The sequence below is a fragment of the Fonticula alba genome (assembly GCF_000388065.1).
Source record: "Fonticula alba strain ATCC 38817 unplaced genomic scaffold supercont2.2, whole genome shotgun sequence".
Taxonomy (NCBI): domain Eukaryota; order Rotosphaerida; family Fonticulaceae; genus Fonticula; species Fonticula alba.
Genome location: NW_009242972.1, coordinates 694,372 through 706,382, shown reverse-complemented (window position 1 = coordinate 706,382; position 12,011 = coordinate 694,372). Strand labels below are relative to the sequence as shown.

General features: G+C 69.4%; 2 protein-coding genes across 2 annotated transcripts in view; one reads left to right on the top strand and one right to left on the bottom strand.

The window, feature by feature from the left end:
- Nucleotides 1-677: 677 nt before the first annotated feature.
- On the bottom strand, nucleotides 678-7,719 carry H696_01176 (hypothetical protein; the record flags this gene model as incomplete). Its single annotated transcript, XM_009495058.1, has 6 exons — nucleotides 678-2,181; nucleotides 2,430-5,934; nucleotides 6,264-6,550; nucleotides 6,785-6,927; nucleotides 7,156-7,243; nucleotides 7,496-7,719. 6 exons carry the CDS (start codon nucleotides 7,717-7,719, stop codon nucleotides 678-680), a joined length of 5,751 nt encoding a protein of 1,916 aa, XP_009493333.1.
- Nucleotides 7,720-9,602: 1,883 nt separating this feature from the next.
- The window catches only part of H696_01175 (propionyl-CoA carboxylase alpha chain), a 4,049-nt gene continuing 1,640 nt past the window's right edge, over nucleotides 9,603-12,011 (top strand). The window contains exons 1-9 of the mRNA XM_009495057.1: nucleotides 9,603-9,638; nucleotides 9,749-9,923; nucleotides 10,078-10,230; nucleotides 10,362-10,571; nucleotides 10,712-10,790; nucleotides 10,926-10,998; nucleotides 11,094-11,241; nucleotides 11,347-11,497; nucleotides 11,619-11,968. Coding sequence (XP_009493332.1) covers nucleotides 9,759-9,923; nucleotides 10,078-10,230; nucleotides 10,362-10,571; nucleotides 10,712-10,790; nucleotides 10,926-10,998; nucleotides 11,094-11,241; nucleotides 11,347-11,497; nucleotides 11,619-11,968 — 1,329 coding nt within the window. The 5' untranslated portion in view covers nucleotides 9,603-9,638; nucleotides 9,749-9,758. The remainder of the gene's footprint in view (nucleotides 9,639-9,748; nucleotides 9,924-10,077; nucleotides 10,231-10,361; nucleotides 10,572-10,711; nucleotides 10,791-10,925; nucleotides 10,999-11,093; nucleotides 11,242-11,346; nucleotides 11,498-11,618; nucleotides 11,969-12,011) is intronic.

Below are 12,011 nucleotides of genomic sequence, written 5' to 3'. Positions count from 1 at the left end.
CCCCCCCCCCCCCCCCCCCCCGGTCGCCCGCCAGAGCATGCCCGCCTGCTCGCCCTCGCCGGCCCCACTGTCCCGGCGCTGGTTGTGGTAACTGTCGCACCTCCCGGACCGGGGCATCGCCACATGTAGGCTGGGCCCCCTCGGTCCTTCTCTCCTCCCCAGCCAGGGGCACATCTGTCGCGCAATAGAGAGCCAGGCACACAGCCACACCGGCGGCAGCGAGTGTCGGCGTCGGCGGTGCCGCACCCGCACCACCGCCACCAGGGGATCGCTGACTCTTGGGGTGGTGGAGCGAGCCGGCCAGAGAGAGAGAGATGGAGGAAGAGACAGGGCGAGGGAGGGAGAGAGAGAGAGAGAGGTATAAGGAGCCCCCAGCCCCCTTTTTCGGGGGATGGGCGGCACAAAAAAAGAGCGATCAGGGGGGGAGGTTTATTGGGAGGGACGAGCAGTCGACCTTGCCCTCCCGCCGGCAAGCGTGGGACGGAGGGCGGAAGGGGGGAGCGAGCATTGAAAAAATGGTCCCAAGCCAGAAGGGTAGGAGGGGCAGGAAGGGGGCGGGGCCGAGGGGGGTGCTGTGAGGCCCCCCAGGCGCGAGGTGTCCCGGGCGGCCCCCTGCGCCAGGGGTAGGACGCCCAGCAGGACTGGAGCACCGGTCAGCATCGGGGGGGGGGGGATGCTCATGCCGTGCGCTTGGGCTCCAGCTGAACGAGGTCCACCAGGTCGATGTCGGGCTGCCGGGCGCTCGGGGGGAAGAGCGCGATGCACAAGGAGCTGAACATCTGCCTCCGGCGAAGGTACAGCGCCGCCGACAGGGAGGGTGGCAAGGCCCGAAGGGGCGAGCTGGTGGTGCCGGCCTTGCCGGCCAGGGCACTGGCTTGGAACTGCCCCGTCGGCGGCAGGGGCAAGCGCACGCCCGACGACGGGGAACTGGCCAGCGGGCGCTCGGCCACCATCTCCACGAAGGAGGGGGCGCTGCTCCAGGTGGGCGACAGGGGCGATGCCTGGGGGTCCGCCGCCGGGCCCATGGACCCGGAGCTGGGCGGCGAGGTGGTGTCTCCCTTGCTTGCCCGAGCGCCGGCGCCGGCGCCGGCGCCGGCGCGCTGGCCCCCCGAGAAGGCCCCGAAGTGGGCATTCCCCTCGAAGGAGCCGGAGGATTCCGGGCACGAGCTCGGGCCCTCGTCCGAGGCCGTCAGCGACTGCGACGACGCGACGCCGGACATCGCCGAGCCGCCGGCCGGGTCGTTGGGGCCGCCGGTCGACCCGGTGCTGCCGCCGGACGAGCAGATGTCGGTCGACGCGTCGGCCGGCAGGGCCACCATCGGGGGCGACGGCCGGTGCCCGGCCGCCTTGGCCGCCCCGGGTCCAGTGGCGAGCGACTGCTCGGCCATGATGCGCCGGTATTCGCGAATGGCCTCGGCCGCGGCGGCGGCCGCCGTCACGGCGATCGTGCCAAAGTCATGTGGCAGGCTGGAGTTGAACTGCGGGTATGTGAGGCTGAAGTCCCGGCTGGGGAACACCGTGTCCATGGCAGCCTGGCCGGCGGAGGTGCTGCCGGTGGCCGGGGTCCCTGCCGGGGCGGCTGGGGGCTGGCTGGCCGCCGGCCGGCCCGCCCGGAAGGGCCCGGCCTCCGGGCCCGGAGCCGGCTGGCCAAAGGGCCCGGCAGTGCCACTGTTCCCGAGCCGGTCAAAGACGTCGAAGCTGCGCGCCGAGGGGGCCGAGTAGAGGTTGCGCGCGGCCGCATGGAGGCCGGCCTCGGGGAAAGCCGCGCCCGGGGCCCCACCGGTGGTACCGGCGCCGAAGCCCTCGGCCCCTGGTGCCGGCATTGGCCAGCCCGAGGAGGTCGGGCCGCCGACGGCCGAAGGCCCAGCCATGCCGGCGGATGTCGGGGCCGGGCTGCCGGCTGCCGGGCCGCCGCCAGCCGGCCCGCTGGCCACCAGCCCCGAGAGGGACTTGGCACCGGCGGCCATCGACAACGAGGAGGCCGTTTCCAGGGCGCCTGCCGCGGCATCCCGGTCCAACAGCGGCGCCGCCGTCGAGGAGGACAGGATATCCGAGAGGGAGGAGAAGAGCAATGAAGGCAGGCTGCGGAAGGCATTGTCCTCGAGGAGCGAGTGCGCGGCCACGGTGTTGCGGATGTCATTCTGCAGGAAGGCCAGCGCCTCGAGGGGGTTGTCATCGGGGCTGGGCACGCCGCGGGGCGCCGCATCAGCCCCACAATGCGAGCAAGGCGCAGCCGGTCAGTCCATCGGTAATGCTTGTCTGGCAGCGAGCGTCTGGCCACAAGGGAACGGCCAGGCCAGGGGTGGGGCGCGGGGCGGGGGGGCGATGCGAACGGAATAAAGCTGCTGACGGGAGCCCCCGGGCGCGGAGGCGAGGGCCCCCCGGTCACCCGGGACCGGCAAAGGGGCCAGGGGCAGCCGCCGACGTACAAGCACATGTGAACATGGGACTCGCGTTTGAGCGCCGACCAGGAGCACATCTCCACGAAGCGCTCGCGCCGGAGCATGAACCGGGCCTGGCGGAGGGACGTCTCGACGGACTCCTGGCGCAGGCGCCACGGGCAGTCCAGGCGCAGCTCCCACAGGTCGTCCATGCGCTTGGAGCTGGCCGAGCTGTAGTCCACCATGCGCCCGGCCAGGGCGCTGGACCCTGGCGAGGTGGCATTCATGGCGGCCTGGCCCGGGCCCGGGGCCCCGCGCGTCGAGCCGGAGGTGGCCCCGGCGGCGCTCCGACGCATGTCCGCCGCCAGGCCGGCCCCGGTGCCGGAGATCGGCGACCCGAGACCGGACAGGGGCGACATGCTGGGGCTGGCACTGACACTGGCTCCGTGAGACATTTCCCCGGGGTTGCCCCCGAAGAGGAAGTACTTCCCGCGGTTCTGGTCGAAAACCAGGGCATGTGCAAAGCGCGCGCTCGGGATCTCGCTCCCGGCCCAGGCGTGGGGATTCGCGGTGGTCGTGGTGGCGGCGGCGGTGGCGGCGGTGGCGGCGGCGGCGGCGGCGGCGGCCGTGGCGGTGGCACCGGGGTGGGTCCCGGCGTCCGGACTGCCGAGGCCATCGTCCAAGGCGGCCAGGCCCCCGGCCGGGCTCTGCACCACGCGCGACCATGTTCGCGACCGGATGTCGAAGGCCCACACGCTGGACGACACGGTGACCGTGGCACGGTCGCACACCTCGCGCACCAGGCCATGCGTCACCAGCAGCACCCCGGCCTCGGCGTCGAAGGCCACGCGCTGGGTGAAGCCCGCCGGCGGCCCGTGGACCGAGATGCAGTCGCTCTCATTCCACAGCACCGTGTCGGTGGCCAGATCGTAGATGGTGATGTCGTTGAACATCTTCCGGCCGCGCTGGCCGCCGAGCACCAGCAGGACATTGGACTCCGGGTCGAAGGCCACACTGTGGCCAAAGCGCGATGTCAGGCGCACCTGCTCCGGCGGCTGGAACGGCGTGTCCGGGCGAATGTTGCGCCAGGGATTCTGCCTCAGGCAGAAAGCATAGAGCCCGGAGAAGTCGGACGGCGGGTCCGCCGGATTGCCCGGGCCGCCGCCGGTGGCGGCCGAGTGCATGCCGGTCGGTGCCCGGCCACGCGGCGCGTTGCCCATGCCACTCGGCCCCGGCGCCCCGCCGGCCGGGCTGCTCGCCCCGGAGGAGGGCCCCGAGGAGCCCGACCGGCCGGATGCCGCCGACGAGGACGAGGCACTGGACTCGGGGCTGGAGCTGGCGGGATTGCTGCCAGACGCCGCCGCCGCCGTACTCGCACCCGGGGAGCCTGCCACAATGGAGCCCCCCTGGGCCGGCATGGTGGTCATGTTGAAGCCCATTCTCGGGGTCCAATTGGTGGCGCCCGATGCGGCCCCCCCGGCGCCGGGGGCGCCGTCGGCCGTCGGCTCGGCCCCCGCCACCGGGCCCCGGACGGGCAGCACGAAGTCCTCCGGCGGGCAGAACACCCGACCGCCGAAGACAATGATCTCCTCGGTGTTGGGGTTGTAGAACATCTGGTGATCGTGGATGAGCTGCGGGCCGCCCTCCAGCGCGGTGTCCATGCTGAGAATGGACCAGCGCCGGGTGGCAATCTCATACATGAACAGCTGGTTGCGGAAGGGATTGCCCGGGTCCAGGTCGATGCCGATGTCGGCCATCTCCTCGTCGATCATCGGCCCGGGAGCGCGGCCGGTCGCATGGGCCGCCTGCATGGGCTCGGGCCCGGGAGCGCCCACCGACGCCGACAGCGACCCGCCGCCGGTGGTCGAGCCCGATGAAGCGGAAGTCTGGCTGCCGGCACTCATGCCGGACAGGGAAATATTGGACCGGCTCGAGCCGTAGATGGCCCGAATGGAGGACATCGAGGAGGAGGAGGAGGACACGGCCCCGGGAGCCGATTGGCCCGTCGGCCGGATGCCCGACCCGCCAAGCCCCCCCTGGCCAGGCGCCTCGGCCCCGGCGGCCAGACTGAAGCCGGACTGGGGCGAGTGCCCGGGCGGCGCGGTGGCCACAGGGCTGCCGGTGGCCGCCGAATTGCCGGGCATGCCGGTCACGCCGGAGCCCGGCACCCCGAACAGCCCCGACGAGGAGGACGACCGGGCCGACAGCAGCGATCCGGAAGACGAGTCAGCGTCCAGGTGTTCCGGGTGCTCCGGGCCCGCGGCCCCGGGGCCGTGGGCGAAGGCGCGACCTGGCACGCGCACGCGATCTCCCAGGCCGGCGGCCAAATCCGTGACCGATGCCTGGCCCGACAGGGGGAAGAGGCTGGACTGGGACATTTCCAGGCTGTCACAGTCGATATACCCCCCGAGGAAGAAGATGCGCCCGCGGGCCGAGTCGATGGCCATCGTGTGGCAGGACCGCGCCGTGGGGCCGCCATCACGCCCGGTGTCCGGGCTCAGGCATACCCACGCATCGCGCGCGATGTGATACTGCCAAAAGTCCGACAGATCCCGGGTGCCACTCCAGCCGCCATGCAGGAAGATGCTGTCGGTCACCGGGTCCAGGACCATTTGATGGCCGCCACGGCCGCACGGCCGCCAGGCCCCACCGGCCGCATGCAGCCGCCGCCAATGAGCCGCATATGTGCCCGGCTCCGAGGTGCCCAGTTGGAAGCTCTGCCCGGGGCCGAACGGCATGCCGGGGGCCGAGGTGGCGGCCGGGCCGCCGGGGGCGCCGCTCGGGCCCGCCGGCCCGGCCGCCCCACTGGCCTCCTCCAGGATCCCGGCCGCCAGGCTTCCCGTGACCAGGGCCCCGGCGCCGGTGGCCGAGGTGGTGGGCGACTGGATGCCGGGTCCGGCCGGGCCGCCGGCCCCGCTGCCGGCCACCCCCTGGCCGGACAGCAGGGAGGAGGTGGTGGAATTGGACAGCGACACCGAGCCGGACCGGACCCCAGCCAGGGTCGACCCACGCGAGGCGGTGGTTCCGTAGGTGGATCCACGCGCCGGGGCCACCGCCGGGCCGGGCATCATGCCGGGGGCCCCGGACGCCGGGGGCCCGGGGCCGATCGGGCCCCTGCCCCCGGGGGGATCCACCATCGGGCCGGTGGTGCCGTCACGAGCACGCACCGAGCCACGCGCACCGGGGGCTCCTGCGGGCCCGGCGGAGCCCCGATCGGCCCCGGACCCCGGGGCCAGGGGAATGTCCGAATGGTTGTTGGCGAAGATCCCCTGCGCGGCGGCTGTCTGGAGGATTTGCTCGGCGCGCTGGTAGTCCGCCTGCTCGACCAGTGCCTCGTACAGCTGGCCGATGAGCGGGTGCTCCAGGCAGTTCATCAGGTCCGGGCGGCCGGAGGGCTCGGCCTCCGCCCCATGCGCCCGGGGACCCGCCAGGGTTGGGTCCCTTCGCGCCCGGCCAAAGGAGTTGACAATGACCGAGGGGATGCGCTCACGAAGGAACTTCAGGCACAGGCGCATGGCGATGTGCTCGCGGTAGCGTTGCAGCGCACCGAGGGCTGGGGCAATTGGCCCGGGCAAGCCACGTGCCATTGCGATTGGGCGCCCCGAGGGGGGGGGGGGGGGGGGGGGGGGGGGGGGGGGGGGGGGGGGGGGGGGGGGGGGGGGGGGGGGGGGGGGGGGGGGGGGGGGGGGGGGGGGGGGGGGGGGGGGGGGGGGGGGGGGGAGCGCGAGACAAATGCACGGGTTAACACGAGCAGCAGCCGGCATGCCGGCCCGAGGCATTGGACAGGGCACGCAGGCCCGAGGCATTTTCCGAGCGGAACGCGCTCGGCGACCCAGCGCGGGGAGGCGAGTGGATGGGCTTCATGCCAACGCCAGCACGTACCGGGGGCAATGACCTCCGGCTGATCAATCCCATGGAGCTTGACATGCCAGATGCTGAAGTTGTAATTGGGCCCAAAAGATTGGAGCGGTTCGATTTTGATGTACTTGACCGGCAGCAGGAGGGGCTCATAATCATCGAAGGCCGATCGAGGGACGCGCTCGGAGTCTTGGCTGCCCGAGGCGCCGAGGGTTTTGACTTGGAAATTGACGCTGGTCGACTCGAGCGCCGGGACCGGCTTGTCATAGATCAGCGGGAAGGTTTCCGTATTGCCGTCATTGTTGAGACCACTGTGCCGGGGCCCGGAGGGGGCCGGAGCCAAAAGGGGAAAGTGTCAGCGGGACAAAAGAGGGTGAGAGAGGGGGAGAGAGAGGGGGGGAGAGAGAGAGAGAGAGAGCGAGAGAGAGAGAGAGAGAGAGAGAGCGAGAGAGAGCGAAACAGAGAGAGAGAGAGAGAGAAACTGGGAGGCAGGGGGGGGAGGGCATCTGCACAAGGGCAGGCAGGGGAAAGACAGCCGGGCGTACTCGTGCAGCAACTGATACTCGCAGTCGGGCGTCAGTCCGCCATACACGATGAACTCGCGCAAGTTGCACACATGCGGCTTGTGGTACTTGCCGAAGGAGATGGCGCTCACGATCGACGGGCGATCCAGTCGCAGAGTGATGTACTGTTTGGGGCAATCCCGAAGAGGTAGGGAGAGAGAGGGAGGGGGGGGGGGGGACACCCATTCGGATCGGGGTCCGAATGTGCGGATGTGCGTGCGAGGGCCTGGGTGAGTGTGCGAAGTGGGGGGGAGGGGGACGAGAAGGGCCGCGGGCAAGCCATCAGCCGGTGGCTGCTTGCCCTCCCCCCAGGGTGGTGGGAGATGCACCGGCCTCGACGTTCTCGAACGAACCTGAGGCGTGGCCGGGGTGCCAGAGGACCAGCGCGAGGACTGGTCGGTCGGTCGGTGGACCAGAATGTTGCGCGGGGGATAGGACGAACTGGAGCGAAGAACGGCCACCGTGATGTGGACGTGGGGGCCGGGAGTGTTCGAGTTAGGGCAGGAAGGAGGGCGAGGGCACATTTTCGCGCTGTGGTGATATTTTTCTCCCGCTCGCCCACCCATCCATCCACACACACACACACACACACACACACAGGGAGAGACGACAGTTCGGAGCCAGGCCTCTTTCGGGACACCTCTCCTGCATGTGCGGCCCGCTCTTGGCATGGGCACGCGGCTTCGGACGCACCTGAAGCTGGAACACGAATCCACATCATAGGGCAGCAGCTTGGATGGATAAGGGAGCGGGGTGAACCACTGGCGCTGGGGCTTCCGCTCGCCCAGGGGCAGAGGCTCGCGCACGATATCCATCGGGTGTGCCGCGTCACCGGGGCCGAGGCCGGCACCGACCGACCCTGGTGGGACCGTGTCTGCCCACTTGGGCCCGGCGATGGTCGAGCAGTGGGACACCATGATGCGCACGCGCGCTTGGAGGGGGGACGAGGGGAGGGGAGCGAGCAAAGGGCGAAGCGGGCAGGCCAGGCGAGCGTCTCAAGAGGGGGCAGGCAGAGTGGGAGAGAGGAAGCCGGTGCGGGGCGCCAGATGGCCACAGGAGGGGGAGGGCAGAAGCGAGGGAGGGGCGGGGGGAATGCGCGTCGCCCCGAGTGCCTTCACAACGGCGGCTCCTGAAGACTGGGCCCTCCCTGCATCGGGGCATCTGCACGGCCTGTGGCCACCACGCACAGGGACATGGGGCGGGAGCAGGCAGCCGAGGCCGAGGGGGCTGCAGGCAGGTCTGCACCTTTGGGCCCCTTGCCCTCTTCCTCCCTGGCCCGCCACCGCCCCTTCCCGGGCCGCGGTGTCGCCGGGTCCGAGAACACCCGATCAGCCAGCTGGATTGCCTAGCCCGCAATTGAATGGATATGAACCCACATCTCTCTTTCTGGGGCGAGGAAAAAGACTCTGTGCGGGCCGCGGACGGGCGAGACGAAAACACCTGTCAACTGGGCGCACCCAAAATCGCCGCCGGTGTGGTCTCCCTTGTCCCTTCCCGGCTGAAGGGCGCGGGAGGGGGGGGGGGGGGGGGGGGGGGGGGGGGGGGGGGGGGGGGGGGGGGGGGGGGGCGTACCAAGCACCTCCCAGATCGTGCTTGGGGGCAGCCTCCCCCGGGCGGGACTTTCAAGCCTCGCTGAGCCAGCCCGCTGCCGGACAGCAAGCCGGACGCCGGGACCATCCCACGATTAAAGTTCCTAAGAGCACCTCTCTAGCAACTGCGCAGACAGACCGAAGCCCATGGCCGAGGGCCGGGGGCCGTCCGCCCAGATGGTGTCCTTTCCGCCACTGTCCGAACACACACACACATACGCACGGGCAAATATGCACAGACCCATACGCTTATATGGTTGACGGATATCAATGCCCCCCCCCCGGCAGGGCCAGAGGTGCTGGATCTCCCCCGATCGGTTGGCGGATGTCAAAGTATACGTGACATCCCCATGTGATCTGCGGATGTAATTAAATGTTTACCGTGATCCCCTTTTAGGGTTTCCTGCCGACCTGAGCATGGCTGGTGTGTCCTCGCTCGCGGACGCCACGGCCGCGCTCGGGAGGGGGAGCGGGGAAAGACGGCTGGCACCATGGTCATTCGAGTCATGTATCTTTGGAGCCTGCCGGGGCTGTCCACACATGTGCGCAAACGTGCAAGCCCGGTCCTAGTGTCTACATGGCAAGCACGAGAGTGTCCCCCCCCCCCTTCTGGGATGTGCAACCGCGCCCTCCAGGTGAGGGTTGATTCTCAAAGGGTGGCGTATTGTAGTGCCAACTCCGGGGGGGCGCGCACGCTGGGGCGCCCCGGAGAAGGGGGAGTTCACCCCCGGGTCGGCCGGAAGACGGCGGAGGATGCTCCCCAGGCGCCACGGCGGGAGGCCACGAAAAAGGAGGCCCCGCCCCCGGGGGAGACACACACAGGGCCCAGGGAGGCAGGGAGGCTACTTTCCGGCCGCTGGAGGGGAGGTAGCCGTTGCGCCCCGGCTATGGTCGCCCGCCCCCCCCCCCCCCCCCCTCCGAGGCCTTGTCTGTCCCACCAGCCGGCTCGGAACGCATTGCACACGTCCTGGGATGGGGGCCCTCTCGTCCCTGCTCCAGGCTCCAGACTGGCCTTGCGGGGTGGGGGGGAAAGGGAGAGGACCGGCACACACGCAGGGGCGCAGGCGGGGCGTGTGCCACCCATGTGCGGCCCCCTGTAGTACCGGAGCCAGATTGGCCTCCCCTCACGCCTGTCCCCGGTGCCGCGGCGTCGGAAGGCTTTTTATCGGCGCCCCATGGACCGGGCCCGCCGTCCAGGGCTAGCCAGAATTCGGGTTTCGGTGTCGCTCTCCTCCCTCACCCAGTCTGTACGACGCCCGTCCTCCTCTTCTCCCCCCCCCCCCCTCCCCCTCTCCTTCCCCCTTCTGCCTTCTCTCTCTCACACACACACACACACGCAAACACGCCTGAACCTCAGCTCTGCCACGATGTTCCGTCTTGGCTTCTCGCTCGCCCGGCCCTCGGCCGGCCTCGGCCGCACCGGCACCCCGGTCGCCCTTCGCGCTTTCTCTTCCAGCCCCTACAACCCCCATGGCTACGGCTCCGACCCCTTCGGCCAGAAGATCGCCCCGCGCCCCTACGACGGCACCAAGGTGCGCCCTGCTGTGGCTTGGCCCTCTCTCTCTCCCTTTCTCTCTCCCCTCCTCCAGCCGGCTGACTCACATTACGCCTGCGCATACCAACGCCTTCCGTATCTCTTCTTCTCCACTTTTCTCCCCCCCCCCGCCCCTCCCCCAATGCCCACAGCCGTTCGACAAGATCCTGATCGCCAACCGTGGTGAGATCGCCTGCCGTGTCATGCGCACCGCCAAGCGCATGGGCATCAAGACTGTGGCCGTTTACTCCGAGCCCGACGCCAACTCCCTGCACGTTGCCATGGCCGACGAGGCCGTCTGCGTGGTACGTCGCCGCCGCCGCCGCTATTCCGACCGCACCAGCCCCTGGCCTCCTCCTGACTCCCGAGTCGGTCCTTTCTAACGCACATGCACACACACACACACGCGCGCGCGCGCGCGGCATCCCCCTTATAGGGCCCCGCCGCCTCCAAGGACTCGTATCTCAATGTCCCGGCCATTCTCAACGCCATTGAGACCACCGGCGCCCAGGCTGTCCACCCCGGCTACGGCTTCCTCTCGGAGAACAGCCAGTTCTCCGACACCCTGGCCAAGATGGGCGTCGCCTTCATCGGCCCCGCCTCCTACTCCATCTCCGCCATGGGTGACAAGATCGAGAGTAAGAAGGTGCGCTCCGGCTGGCCGCGCGCGCTTCGATGGCTGTCTCTCGCCCCCCGCTCGCCGTGGCACCTTCTTTTTTCTTTTTTTTATCGACCTGCACTGACCCGGAGACCGCCTCCCTCCCGGGGCTCCCCGCGGGCCGATAGATCGCCGAGGCCGCTCGCGTCAACACCATCCCCGGCTTCAACGGCGTCGTTGAGGATGTCGAGCATGCTCGTCAGATCGGTACGAAGAGCAGCCCGCGTGCACGCGCACCCTGCCCGAAGTGCGCACATCATCCCCATGCTCCTCCTCTGACCCGGGCTCTCTCTCTCTCTCTCTCCCTCTCTCTGTCCCGCGCCCTTTCCGTTCCCCCGCCAGCCAACAACATCGGCTACCCCGTCATGGTCAAGGCCTCCGCCGGTGGTGGTGGCAAGGGCATGCGCATTGCCTGGTACGCTGGCGCTGGCACGCACCCCCCCACGCACATGTCAACAGCCGAGCCCATCCCTAACCGCCCGCGCCACGGGCCATTCACCATGCTCGCAGGAGCGACGCCGACCTGATCGACGCCTACCGCCTGTCCAAGAACGAGGCTGCCGCGAGCTTCGGTGACGACCGCCTCCTGGTGGAGAAGTTCATTGCCAACCCTCGCCATATCGAGATCCAGGTCCTCGGTGACAAGTTCGGCAACACGGTATGTCATGCCTTCGATTTGGCCGGGGAAAGGAGAGCGGGTGACAACATGCCCTTTTGCCAAGGACTGTCCTGCTCACACGCACACACATGCACACACACATAGATCTACCTGAACGAGCGCGAGTGCTCCATCCAGCGCCGCAACCAGAAGGTCATCGAGGAGGCCCCCTCTTCGCACATTGATCCGGCCACCCGCGCGGCCATGGGTGAGCAGGCCGTCCGCCTGGCCCAGGCTGTCGGCTACTACTCCGCCGGTATGCATCTTTCCCCCCGGCGCCTCTTCCACTTGCTCACTGGGGTGGCGCACGCATCCATCTCTCTCTCTCACACACACACACACACGCATACACCATCATCGTCATCATGACAAAACAGGTACCGTCGAGATGCTTGTCGACGACGACCGGAACTTCTACTTCCTGGAGATGAACACCCGCCTGCAGGTCGAGCACCCGGTCACCGAGTACATCACTGGCGTGGATCTGGTCGAGCAGATGATCAACGTCGCCGCCAACCGCCCGCTGCCCCTGGCCCAGTCGGACATCGGCATCAACGGCTGGTCCTTCGAGTCGCGTGTGTATGCCGAGGACCCGGTGCGCTATCTGCCCTCGGTGGGTCGCCTGCGCACCTACATCGAGCCCGAGCAGGCGGCCGATGTGCGTGTCGATTCCGGCATTGTCGAGGGTAGCGAGATTTCCGTCTACTACGACCCGATGATCTCCAAGGTGCGCGCCCCGTCTCTTGCTGCTTTGCCCCGATGGGGGGGGG